Below are 11972 nucleotides of genomic sequence, written 5' to 3'. Positions count from 1 at the left end.
CCCCCCCCCCCCCATGTATGTAGCCTGAGACAATTATTCTATTATTAAGTAAGAGATTTAAAACAACTTTCCTCTAATCCAAATTTTCATTTAGTTGAAAAGTGACTCGTTAACTGAATTAATAAAGTTAAAATAAGCAGAACAGAGGATAAGATGAGTAAAACTGAGCCGAACACAGGCTAAAAGTAGCAGAACAGTAGCTAAAAGCTAATCATAGATAGATGCTAAAATGATCAACACTCCAGTTAAAATGAGCAAAACATCAGCTAAAAGCTAAAACTAGCAAAGCTGAAGTACAAAAGTTATATTGCAATAAACAAAAAAGAAACTAAACAAGAAAATACAGTTTGTTCCTTTTTCCATATTCCATGTTATTATTATTTATTAATATTTTGATTACTCTGGACATAAACAAAGGGGCTTGCTAGTTTGAAAGGCAAAAAGTAATAATTTTAATTGAATTTAATTAGAGTTAACCTAAACCTAAGTCACAACATCTTGGATCAACTGGAGTCTTTTAGAAGAGTATTCTGGTTACATTCAATGATCAATAGAAATAATATATGAAAACACAATGAATACAAAAAAACGACCCCACATGAGTACACGCGGTAGCGTGGCCGAGCGGTCTAAGGCGCTGGATTAAGGCTCCAGTCTCTTCGGGGGCGTGGGTTCGAATCCCACCGCTGCCACATACGTTTTGCTCAGAAATTTTAATTTTGTTTATTTTACATCTATTAACGCCAGTGTGTGAAATAAACGACACGTCCTTTCCAGCTGGTAGTAAAATGTGATGAACTTGCGTGCCCGACATGCTGATTTGCAGACACGAGCTCCTCCCCACGTGTCTGTGGAGCTGACTCAACATGGTACCTTCACCCCAGCAGCAGCTCTTAACTTATGCTGTCTGAATTCTGCGACCGGGTGTTATTCCTGGACCTCACGCACGCATGAGACAGTTTAAACTGAGAAGCGAAAGGTACAGGTGAGAGGGGGAAAATGTTCTGTCCGGCCCGGGGATTGACTCTGTTATTTTGATTAGCATGTGTCTGTTAGCACGCCAGGCTAAGCTAGCTCGTATGTGCTAGGCTAGCTCCCACCGGCTAACAGCCCTGTTTGTTTTTCGCGTCACCTGTTCGCTCACTGGGATTTAAAACAGCAAGCTTGTAGCACTTTGTCTCGCTTTTCCTTTTGCTTGTATGTCGATTAAAAACTTAAATCCGTGAGCGGTGTAGGTGAACGTTTTGTTTTGGCTAACTTGCTAAGCTAACGCAGCCAAAAACTGACTCCTCTTTAAAGTTGGTGTCACAAGTGAGTGTTTTAACTGTCTGAAGTCGCTGCGTGGAGTGTCTACAAGACATAATGTTTATCAGAAGATATTTGAATGAAGATGAGCCATGTAGAGTGTGTTGCTTGCTGTTACATCATGTGTTACCTGCTGGTTGGGTCAGTGAAAGCATCATCTGGCAGGCTAACTTCATCAGGCTTTGTAAATGTTGCACCCTCTTCTTCTGACAGCTTTACACGCCCTGATAAGACTACCATCAATCAGGATTTATCCACGATATTCTGCAGTAATTCCCTGTTAATTGCTGGGCGTAGTCTTGGAGCTGTGCAGTAAATCCCTGTTACTCTGCCTTTATTTTGCAGGTTGGATCCCTGAGGTCATCTGCTGCTCCTCTCCTCTGACATCTTCCAGCTTCTGGCTGTGATTACATCACTATGGCCAGTGGTGATGAAGATGACCCCATTATAGAGGAGGTATGTCTATATCACGCGAGTCATAAGCGTTGCCCGGACCTCTGATTACGATTTGTAGATATAAACGTAAATGACGCACATTGCTTTTATGTTTTAAGCAAAACAACTTTTTATTTACATTCTAGACAGTTTGGCAACTTGCCGAGTGAATGTTTGGCCATCTAACCTTTTTTTTCTTATACCATTTAGTGAGTTTTTGCAGCTACCATAGAGTATTTTGGACCTTGTTATGGTGGATGTTTTGTTTCTGGCAGAAAGCTTCCAGATCTGTCAGATTATCGGGTTGTTTTTGATGGAACCGCTTCTGTGAAATCAAGTTATTTCTTTATTTGCTTTCAGAAAAGTTCAAACAGAACTTAACGAAAAAGTCTACAGTGATGCAAAAAACTGTATTAGCTTTCTTAGAAGTGGCTTTTTACGTGATTTATAAATACCTGATGTGATGTAGGTGAATAGGACGATTCTGTTGACGTTACAGAAAAATTACAGCCTAATTTTGCAGTTTGGAGATGGTCCCTAAACCCTCGTCTCACTCCTGCTGTTCTGTCTGTTTCCACCCTGAAGACAAAACAAAGCTGCTGCACGAACACCAAGACCCCCTGAGGGGTTTGTTTTTAGTTGAGTTTTGTTTTAGATATTTTTTCCTCCTGAAAGGAGGGAAATTCCTCTTTCTCTGCAGCAATGCATTGCAGACACAGTAGACATGTTGGCTCGATCCTGCTCCAGAGTTTTACAGCAGCTATAATACGGCATAGCTAACCTAAAGTGACAGTAGTAGGTGACCCTTTTCCCAGTAAATGGAGGGAAAACAGGGTTACATTTGTTTTTTTGTGACCCATGCTGGCAAAACAAGTCACGACGAAGAGTTTTTCAGTGTTGAGTTGTTATTTTTGTCAGATTCTGCATCTCAGAAGCTTCGAAATGATGTTGAAATTTGGCAATTTATCACCTGGCAGCAAGCTAGGTTTGTTTAAGAGAAGGCCGGTTTAGAAACTGGATCTTTATTATGGTCTGGAGTGACGTCATTAGGAATTTCAGGCATATATTTAAAAAGGGGAATCCCAAAGTTTCACAATGATGCAAAACATTTTACGAAGGGATTTCTCGACACCACAGCAGCCTGCGGAGGAAAATGCTGACATACCTGTTAGAAAAACTTTGATTCAAAGGTAGATTAGGAAGAGGATGTCCTTTTTTTAGTAACCAGGATCACTAGATGGCGTCTTTATGGACCCAGATCTGAATTACGACAAAAATCAACATCAATCATTTTGCACTGCAGCCAACATTTTTTTGTTTGGTTGTTTTGATTTGTTACTGGCTACAACACGAGCCCAAAGCATGATCGATGTACCGCCGTGCTTAGCATCTTCTTTTTATTGTCTAGAAAGAAATATTTGCTTATTGTGGATTTTAGCCCTCGTGACTGGATTTCAAAAGGCGCCAGATTTGTTTTTTATTTTCAAGAAACGTAAAGTTTCCTGATCTACATTTCTGTTTCCTTGTAGATCGACGTGTATCTTGCCAAAAGCCTTGCAGATAAACTCTATCTTCTCCAGGTGAGCTTCTCTTTTGTAGTCATTTTACATATTTAGCACATCTTGAGTCGCTCACTACTCTTAATTTGGTCATTTTTTGTGTTTTTAACTCAGTATCCGGTCCGACCGGCCACCATGACCTATGATGATGTCAACCACCTGTCGGCTAAGATCAAACCCAAACAGCAGAGGGTAAACCAACTAGTTTTAGCCTTTTAATCCCCGTTTTTAATCCTTATTTTTATTATTTTACAAGCCTTTTTAAGTAGAAATTTCAGTTTCGATTGTTGATTTTGAAAATGTAAAATAGTAGATCTCAGTTTATTCTCTCTTGAAATTGATGGATATTTTTTTTGTTTTTTAAATCTGTCTTTATTTCTCTGAGAGTTTGTTCTTTTTGTGCTGCTTGTCACACAGCTGGAGCTGGAAATGGCCGTCAACACCATGAGTCCAAACTACTGTCACAGTAAAGGAGAGCAAATAGCTCTGAACGTGGACGGCATGTCCTACGATGAAACCAACACTTACTCATCGTATGTTTGTTATTAAACCAGATATTTATATTTTTAGGAATCCGTAGGTCTTCCTAGTTAGTTTGGACTGACCGTTGCTCTTTTTGTGTGTCTGTTTTAGGAAACTGATGGACAAACAGACGTTTTCTTCCATCCAGGCCACCACCAACACCTCCAAATATGCAGCTGCTTTGTTTCGCAAAGGTCTGACCACAGAGCCTCGTGTCTTCTGACTGTATCTGATTTGTTGTTTTAAATGCTCAAAGGTCATTCATGTTTGAGTCATTTAATTTTGTTTACACTGATAAGCTGGAGGGCCAACATATGCAGCTTTATGGCATTAAAACAAACCCAAAATCGGAGACCGGAAAGCCAAAATTACAATCTGCGATTGTTTTACTGATGATATCAACAGGTGAGCTTCATGTCACGCCCCTGGCGGGAATCCTGCAGATGAGACCCAGTTTCTCTTATTTGGACAAAGCTGATAACAAAACCAGAGAGCGTGAGGCAGCCAACGAAGGTGAGTTTCCCACATTTAAGACTTATGTTTACTTTTAGGAGCAGAAAAGTTACATTTCTTTGATGATCTTAATGAAGTAAATGCTATTTTACTTAAAATTTGCTTTGGCTGGTTGATTCGTCATACTATATGTGAGACAACTAACTTGTTTCCAACAAATACGTCCAAATTTCTTTTAGACCAAGTCTTAAACACGAGTGCTGCTTTTCTTAATTAAATCATGTTTGAGTCTGAATATCTTCTGTAGTCAAAAACTTTAGCCTTTGTTTATCTAGATTTTCTTTATGATACTGTAATAATTAATCAAGAAAACTAATTTTGATTTTCAAAATAAAAAGAAGTCTCAGGCATTATGTTTTAAATAGCTGTGATAAGTTTACACATGACCTGAATCTCACGCCTGCAGGTGGAGATTCCTCCCAGGATGAAACTGAAGAGGAAGCGAAGGCGATTACGGTAAAGTTTTATTAATGCAATGAAGTTTTAGCTTTTAAGTTTTCATGCAAACACAGAACTTATTGCATTTCTTATGCACGTTTCTTCTTTAGGTGAGGTTTGCCCGGCCTGAATCGGAGCAGGCCCGGCAGAGGAGAATCCAGTCTTACGAGTTCCTGCAGAAGAAGCAGGCCGAGGAGCCCTGGATCCACCTGCAGTACCACGGTGCAAAGGTAGGGGGAGCGCTGAGTGTTTTAAAAACAGGCCGCAGATGGTTTAAAGCCCCGGCGTGCTTCATATGAAAATCAAGAAGTCGATTCATGGTCATGTGGTTGCAAGACGTTCGTTTTCGCACACACCTTTCATCGTCCACAAGACACTCGGATCAGAACTCCCGGGGAAGCTCCTCCCCCCTCCTACAGCGTTTAAACGGGTTGCTTCCCGCCGGCTTTAAACTCTCCTGTCCTTGTTTTGCTGGAACAGTCGTAAAGACGGCTGTATTTTCTTCACAGCGGAGCAGGAGAAGCAAAATGGCTCCATTAAAGCTCACCGGCTTTTCCGCATAAACACACAAACACGCCCACAACAAGTTCTAACCAATCACACAACACTTGGCAGCCTCGTGTCGCGAAGCAGCAGGCGAGGCTGCCAAGTGAACAAAATGACGCATTTTTTGTCAGGCGACCACGTGAACGAGAGCCGACTTCACGACTTCTCATGGAGCACGACCACAGCTTCAGTCCGGTGATGTTGCTGCTCTGTTTGTCGTGCAGATTTTTAACATTTAACTTGTTTGAATGCAGGATGGACGCTCGGAGCACGAAAAGCAGTACCTCTTCTGTCAGTCGGTGGACGCTTCGCAAAACTCTGAACTGGTCAAAACTCCAAAGTAAGTTTGAAGAAACTTCTGCTCTTGATTTGAACACAGAGCTTAAATCATGTCTTTTTTTACACTTTGTCAGCATGTTTATATATTTCTACAGCTGTAAATTATCTGATTGTTTGGTTTGGGTTTATTTGTCGAATCAGTTCTTGTTTCAGATCTTTTTAATCTTTTAATTATTCGTCTTTGAGCACATTCACCCCAGTTTGCAACACAAATTCTACTATATAGAGAAATTTTTGAGCATTTAAACAGTTTGATTAAATAGAAAATTGAACAAAGTAAGTTTGTTTTGCCATCTTAACATAAAAACTGGAATACTAGATATATCTTAATTATAACAGTTACATAATAGCAGTAATTTAAGCTGAACGCACTCACTTAGTAAATAATTAGACTTTTCTATGATCCCATGTTTACAAACAGACAGATAAGATTAATAAAACCGCTTTAATTCAAATCTTTTTGTGCTTATTTTTACTTCCCTGATTTAATAGATGGAGGGTCCTCCAGGATAGAGAAGCAAAGCCAATCACTGACCTAACATCTAACCATTCAGCTATTGAGTACCACAGTAGAAAAACAATTTATTTATAAATTTAGAGACTGAATGATAAACGGCTAATTCAGCACCATTATTATTATTATCTGGCTTGAAGGAGGAGATTTGTCAAATTTGCAGCTGGTGCTAAGAAATAATGACATTAAGTAAATCAACACCAGGACTCGAATCGTAAAAAGACAGCAGCAGGTCCAAGTTGATATTAATGTCTGCCTTGTTCAGTTTTTGTTTGGGAGGGAAAAACAATCACTGGTCACAAATTTATTGTTCAGAACTTAATTTTAGCTGCACGCGTCTCGTTGTACTCGGTTAGCGGTTCGCTCGCATCTTTTTGTCACTCGTTCAGCTCTCGCTTCCGAGCTCTGCTCAAACTTCCTCCTCCTGTTTCCTCAGGGAGTACTTGGCGATGCTGATGCCCCCGCCCGCGGAGGAGAAAGTGTAAGCGTTCCTCGCTCTTCTGACAGATGTTTCTGGATTTGAAACGAGTCGCTGAGGCGCATCACTAACGTGACTGTCCCGCTGTGTGTCAGGGTGAAACCGGTCGGGCCCAGTAACGTGCTCTCCATGGCTCAGCTCCGCACCCTGCCGCTGGGAGATCAAGTCAAGACGCTGATGAAGAACGGTGAGCCGAGATCGTCAGAAAATACAGACCACCATTCTTGCAGTTTTCCATAATAATGTCTAACACTTGCAGCATGTTTGGAAAGTGATCTTCCTCAGCTGCAGGGACTTGTTTGCTTTGAGTTTGCACTTTCATATGATACAGAAATCCACCTTTTAGTTAACGTGTCACATTTAAAAAAATAATTTCTGTTCTGTGCAGTCAAGGTGATGCCGTTTGCCAACCTGATGGGACTGCTTGCCTCTGGAACTGACCAGACGTCGGTGCTGCGCTGCATCCAGCAGGTGGCGCTGTTGGTTCAGGGAAACTGGGTCATAAAGAGGTGAGAAAGACTTTTACTGTCAAGGGCAAATGCATCCTTCAGAATCAGACTGGTTTCAGATATACTGATGCTGATGTTTTGTTTTCTGCTCCCAGTGACGTTCTGTATCCTAAAAACACCTGCAGCGCTCACAGTGGCGTCCCTGCTGAAGTGCTCTGTCGAGGCAGAGACTTTGTGGTGAGCTGCTGTCTGTTTAATAAAGCCCTCAGAATTAAATCTGTGTCGGCGTCCCTTACGTTGTTCATTTTGCAGTCAGGGTAAATCCGTGTTCGTCTTTTTTTAAGATGTGGAGATTCACGCAGGAGCGCTCCGTGATAAGGAAAGAAATCGCATCCATCATCAAAGTAAGAAGCGGTTTGCGAGAAAGGGCGTTGTTAGTTTTTCCTCTGCTTGATTCTGACTTTATAGCGTTTAATTGTTGCTTCCCAGGAGCCTAAAACATTTGACTGCTCACTCAGGTAAACATAACTTAGATCTGCTTCCCTCTCGCTCCTTTAGCTTCCTCCTGAGGATGTGAAGGAGTTCCTGGAACACGTGGCAGCTCCTCGGGTCAACCGGGGCTGGGAGTTCCTGCTGCCCACTGATGTGGACTTCATTAAGAAGCACCCAGATATCGCCCACAGGCAGCACATGCTGTGGCTTGGTATCCAAAGCAAGTATGTTTCAAGACAAATGTTTTCTTTCACTGAAGATTTAGGTGATGATAAATTAGAAAATAATCTCTTATCTTTTTCTTAAAGGCTGGAAAAGGTTTTTAATTTCTCTAAAGACGATTTTGTGCCAAAGAATGCCCCAAAACCAGGTAAAAAGGAGTTTTCTTGGTGATAACCTGCTGGTTTTTGTTTTGTAACTGACGTCTGCGTTGTTTTCTAGAGCTCGTCCACATCAGCGGGGACCAGCGTCTGAGGATGGCTCAGGAGCGAGCGCAAGAAAACCAGACATCGCTGCAGCGGGACCTGGACGAAAGACGCGCCGGGAGCAGCGCCCAAATCAATCAGCAGCCCATAAGAGACAGGGAGGACGAGCAGATGGACACCTCTTCCTGCTCTATCCCGAACGGTTCTGTTAATGGTTACCCCAGCGCCGCCTCCCTTGGCTTTGATCACGCCAACGGAGGGAGCCCCAGCAGCACGCTGTCCCCGGAGCTGCAGGACTTTGTGACAAAGACTTTCCGGAAGCATTTTGTCCTGACGCTAAACGAGCTAAAGCGTCTGTTTAACCTCCACCTAGCTTCCATGCCGGCGGGACAGAGCGTCTTCCGCTCGATCTCGGACCACGTGCTGCAGGACGCCGTGCTGCTCTGCCAGTGCAAACAGATAATGGTGCCTGTGAGTACGCCGTCATCCTTTACATTTACAACTCATTGTTTTTGTCTTTCTTTCCCAACCCAGATTTGTTTAGTGACATTTTAAACCTAAAACTCAGAGTGTGTCGGCTGTTCTGTAAGAGCTTGTTGGAAGCAGGGATAAATAATCTTTAATAAATTTTCAGATGTTCATTAAAGACTGTTTGTTTGAAAGCAGAAGCAACTTGTGGACACATGAGAACTGATCGAGTCGCACAAATCTGCTGCAGCAGGATGTGGGAACCTCAAAGCGACACAGTCAGGTTGCAGTTCACGTTTCACGTCGTACAGAACAACAGGAAGACGCCAACCTGTAACACAAAGCCCACATCCGCTGTTCAGAATGCGCAGAAGAACAGAAATAAGCAATAACGTGTAGATTATTAAAAATAAATTGTTGAATACTTGTAATCTTTAGTAACTTGGTTGTACATCAACATGCACCTTTTAGCTCTTATCCACTTGCAGTTTGAGCTCTGAAGTGTTGAGATTACAATCTCTCGTCTTGAATTTGGACCCGTTTCACCTCTTCTGTCTTGAAACCCTTTGAGCAGCCTGTGCGTCCTGAATGGGGGAATGCCTTGCTAGCAGCTTTAATGCACGTATCAGTTTTCCTGCACAGAATAACGACACTAACGGCCGTTTTTAAAGAAGCTGGGGCACCAAAGCAACACAGACCTGGTTCTCAGGTTCCACTCGGGTTTCTGAGGCCACCTGATCCCTTTCGTGTGTTTGTGCTCTGCATTTGGGCAACGGCCATTTAATGTTTGTTATCAGTCCTCTGTATTACTTTCCTTGTGCTGTTTGCTCACACGGAGGGGATGGTATGGTCTATTCCTGACCCGCATCCCTCAGAACTAACTCGGTCCTGAGTTTTAGCTCCACATTGAAAGGGTTTTGGAAGCTGTAGGGGAGCGGGTGGCCCGGCGCCATCTTTCTTATGCAACAGATTATTAGCTTTAAAGTTAATCTCTTTTACTGCTCAGCGAGAGGTTAAGTCTGCAGGTTGTTTGTAAACGCAGACAGATCTGGAATCAGATGAGTCTCCCTCCATCCCATTTGGAAACGTCACAGTTTAAGATGATCAGTGTCCAGTCAGTGGGTCGTTTCTGAAGAGATAATCCCAGTTTGGGGATTCTGGCTGTTCAATCTGGTCTTGTTTTTAACGTGGCATTCAGGCAGAAGATAAAGTTAATAGGACGCTCAGATGTCTGGGCAACAAAGACTCTTTGCTTTCAGTTTTGATGGGAGTATTTTGAGCTAAAATGTAACTAAAATCCTCGGGTGCCTCAGTGGGCACCCTGTAATCTGAAGGGATTGGAGGGAAAACAATAAATCCTATACCAGTGAGAGACACATTGGGTAAAAGAAGACAAAAATCCCCACGTTGTGATGTATAATTTGTACATGTCCCAGAAACTTTGTGGGAGTAAGAAGAGTTTGTTTTAAACATTTCAAAAGTTAATGACCTTAACTGTCAGTTAAACCGTCCATGGAGAAATATCTGAGAATTGTTAAACCTAAACTATTATTGTGTGAAAACTTTAAAAGATAATAAAATGGTAACTTAGATCTGTAAAGTTCAACTTCCTGTGACTGATTTAAACTTTGAATGATGTTTTTACAGTAAAGGATGTTTGAGTTATAGAGCTCCAAAGAGGGTTGGGGTTTCTGGTTTCACTGAATTCTCATTAATCTCCATTGTTTTTTGTTAGTTTGTTTTTGCAAATTTCGTCTAAGTTGTGCATCATTCTGTTACCAAAAGTCATAGCACACTATTACTGATCAAGCCGCCCGATTTAGTGAATAATTGACATTTATTTGAGCTGTGATGAGGTACAGGAGTAGTAAAGGTGCTTCGATGCTCACTCCTTTAATAGAAACGGATGGATGGTCCAGAAACACTCATATAACAACGTGACTTCTCCCCTTAGACGAGGAGCAGGTAGACGGTTCTAACTAGCAGCTTCTTGGTCAGATTTATTTACTTTTTTTTGTTTTCTTTTACTTTTTAGTTTCCTGCTCAGAGCAAAGCAGCTCCTGATGAGCAGAAGGTTTTCGGCTTGTGGGAGTCAGGAGACGACTTCGACAAGGTAAACCGTCTCCCCTCTCTGTTGTAGCTAGAAGTCACCACAAGTTGGCGTCGGCAAACTCTGAATTTCACACGAATATCAGACACCATGGCGTTTGCCACTTCAGTGCTCATCGGTCCATCTCAGCTGCAGATTTCTGCACTTCCTTTGTTAAATTCTCCAACATAAAGATCATAATTTGTTTTCCATTTTGTGCATAGTTCTTCAAGATATTTAAGAAACAAAAAGTTGTTTTGTAGTAAATTGTTGCATCTTTATTGGCTTTATTGGTTTGTTTTTCTCTGATAAAAGGTCATCTTTTTTTGTTTTTTCTTCTGTTTATATTTTTGTTTTGTTTTGTTTGTTTTCCCCCTCCTGCAGCATCGTCGGCTGCTCTACGACTTGTTTGCAAAGAACTACCGGGTCAGGAGGGCCACGATTCAAAGCAGACTGGCTCAGGAGCTCGGGGACCCGTCCAAAGCCGAAGTCGACCGGCTGCTTCGTGTAAGCTTAGAGGCCGGGGCTGAAGATCCCCTCACACACACACACACAGCTTTCTGTTTCCCGTCAGTCTGACCTGTAATTTATCGTTTCAGGAGTGCTGCATCAGCTATGCGGGGATGTGGTACCTGAAGGGAACGTTGCAGTCGTGACCCCCCCCCCCACACACACACACACACACACACACACTTTCGCTCACCGACAGATAATCAGATTCTCTCCCTCCTGTCCGACGGGAGGGCGGACGAGACGTAAGAGCCAATCACAGCGGCCGGTTCAGGTCTGAGAGCCGGTGATTGGAGGACACTCGTGTCTGAAGCTGCTGACGAAGCTTTTCTGATTTCAGAGGAAAGTTTTTGACTTTAAAACTGTAAATCAGTGAGAAAACAAGAACTCTCTCAAAGCTGGAGAGTCTGCAAAGGAACTGAAGATTAAAGAAATGAAGAAAAAGTCAAATATATATATATATATACATTTACGATTTATCATTACATATTTTTTTGCATTTATGACCTCATGATGTTTTTTTATTGATAGGATCATTTTACTCCTGATTTGTCTGTTATTTGCTTTCACCAATGAAGCAAACTTTAAGGTTTGTGAGGAAAAAATCAATTTAATATTCGTTAACTCGACTCGTGGAAAAGATAAGCCGTGAAGATGGAATAAAGCTTCAAAAAAACTGTTGAACTCATCAAAATCAAAGGGGAAACGGGGCGATTTGTATTCAAGGGGTTTTGGGAATCGTGGACCTGGAATCTGCATTTTTGTGGTTGCTGATGGATTTTTTTTTTTAAAGCTGAATGTAGATTTTCAGATGCGTTTCTTTTGGAGTGACTGAGTTTTTGAACAGAACCAATAAAGATGCAGTTTGGGATAAAACATTAATATTCAGC

At 41.9% G+C, this 11972-nt stretch overlaps 1 protein-coding gene and 1 non-coding gene across 3 annotated transcripts; both read left to right on the top strand.

The window, feature by feature from the left end:
• Positions 1 to 610: 610 nt before the first annotated feature.
• trnal-aag lies at positions 611 to 692 on the top strand. The gene has a single exon. It is a non-coding gene; the product is annotated as a tRNA-Leu (tRNA).
• Positions 693 to 772: 80 nt separating this feature from the next.
• On the top strand, positions 773 to 11964 carry polr3e (polymerase (RNA) III (DNA directed) polypeptide E). Of its 2 annotated transcripts, none has more exons than XM_017434280.3 (21): positions 773 to 979; positions 1651 to 1761; positions 3270 to 3320; positions 3414 to 3491; positions 3717 to 3832; positions 3933 to 4015; positions 4227 to 4334; positions 4741 to 4790; positions 4883 to 5002; positions 5573 to 5658; positions 6608 to 6652; positions 6745 to 6836; positions 7038 to 7158; positions 7254 to 7335; positions 7443 to 7502; positions 7657 to 7814; positions 7899 to 7960; positions 8032 to 8486; positions 10519 to 10596; positions 10957 to 11079; positions 11172 to 11964. In XM_017434280.3, exons 2-21 carry the CDS (start codon positions 1723 to 1725, stop codon positions 11226 to 11228), a joined length of 2064 nt encoding a protein of 687 aa, XP_017289769.1. In that variant the 5' UTR covers positions 773 to 979; positions 1651 to 1722; the 3' UTR covers positions 11229 to 11964. The 2 variants fall into 2 exon arrangements, with proteins under 2 accessions (XP_017289769.1, XP_017289766.1); XM_017434277.3 differs by having other exon boundaries at positions 773 to 985.
• Positions 11965 to 11972: the final 8 nt, after the last annotated feature.

This window comes from Kryptolebias marmoratus, linkage group LG17 (assembly GCF_001649575.2).
Source record: "Kryptolebias marmoratus isolate JLee-2015 linkage group LG17, ASM164957v2, whole genome shotgun sequence".
In the NCBI taxonomy this organism is placed as follows: Eukaryota; Metazoa; Chordata; class Actinopteri; order Cyprinodontiformes; family Rivulidae; genus Kryptolebias; species Kryptolebias marmoratus.
This window is presented reverse-complemented; position numbering and strand designations above follow the sequence as displayed.

Coding starts and splice junctions, on each gene's coding strand:
- polr3e (XM_017434280.3), top strand. CDS start 1,723: ATGGCCAGTGGTGATGAAGATGACCCCATTATAGAGGAG. Junction 6,653..6,744: donor CCGCCCGCGGAGGAGAAAGT/GTAAGCGTTCCT, acceptor GCTGTGTGTCAG/GGTGAAACCGGTCGGGCCCA. Junction 7,815..7,898: donor TGGCTTGGTATCCAAAGCAA/GTATGTTTCAAG, acceptor TTTTTCTTAAAG/GCTGGAAAAGGTTTTTAATT.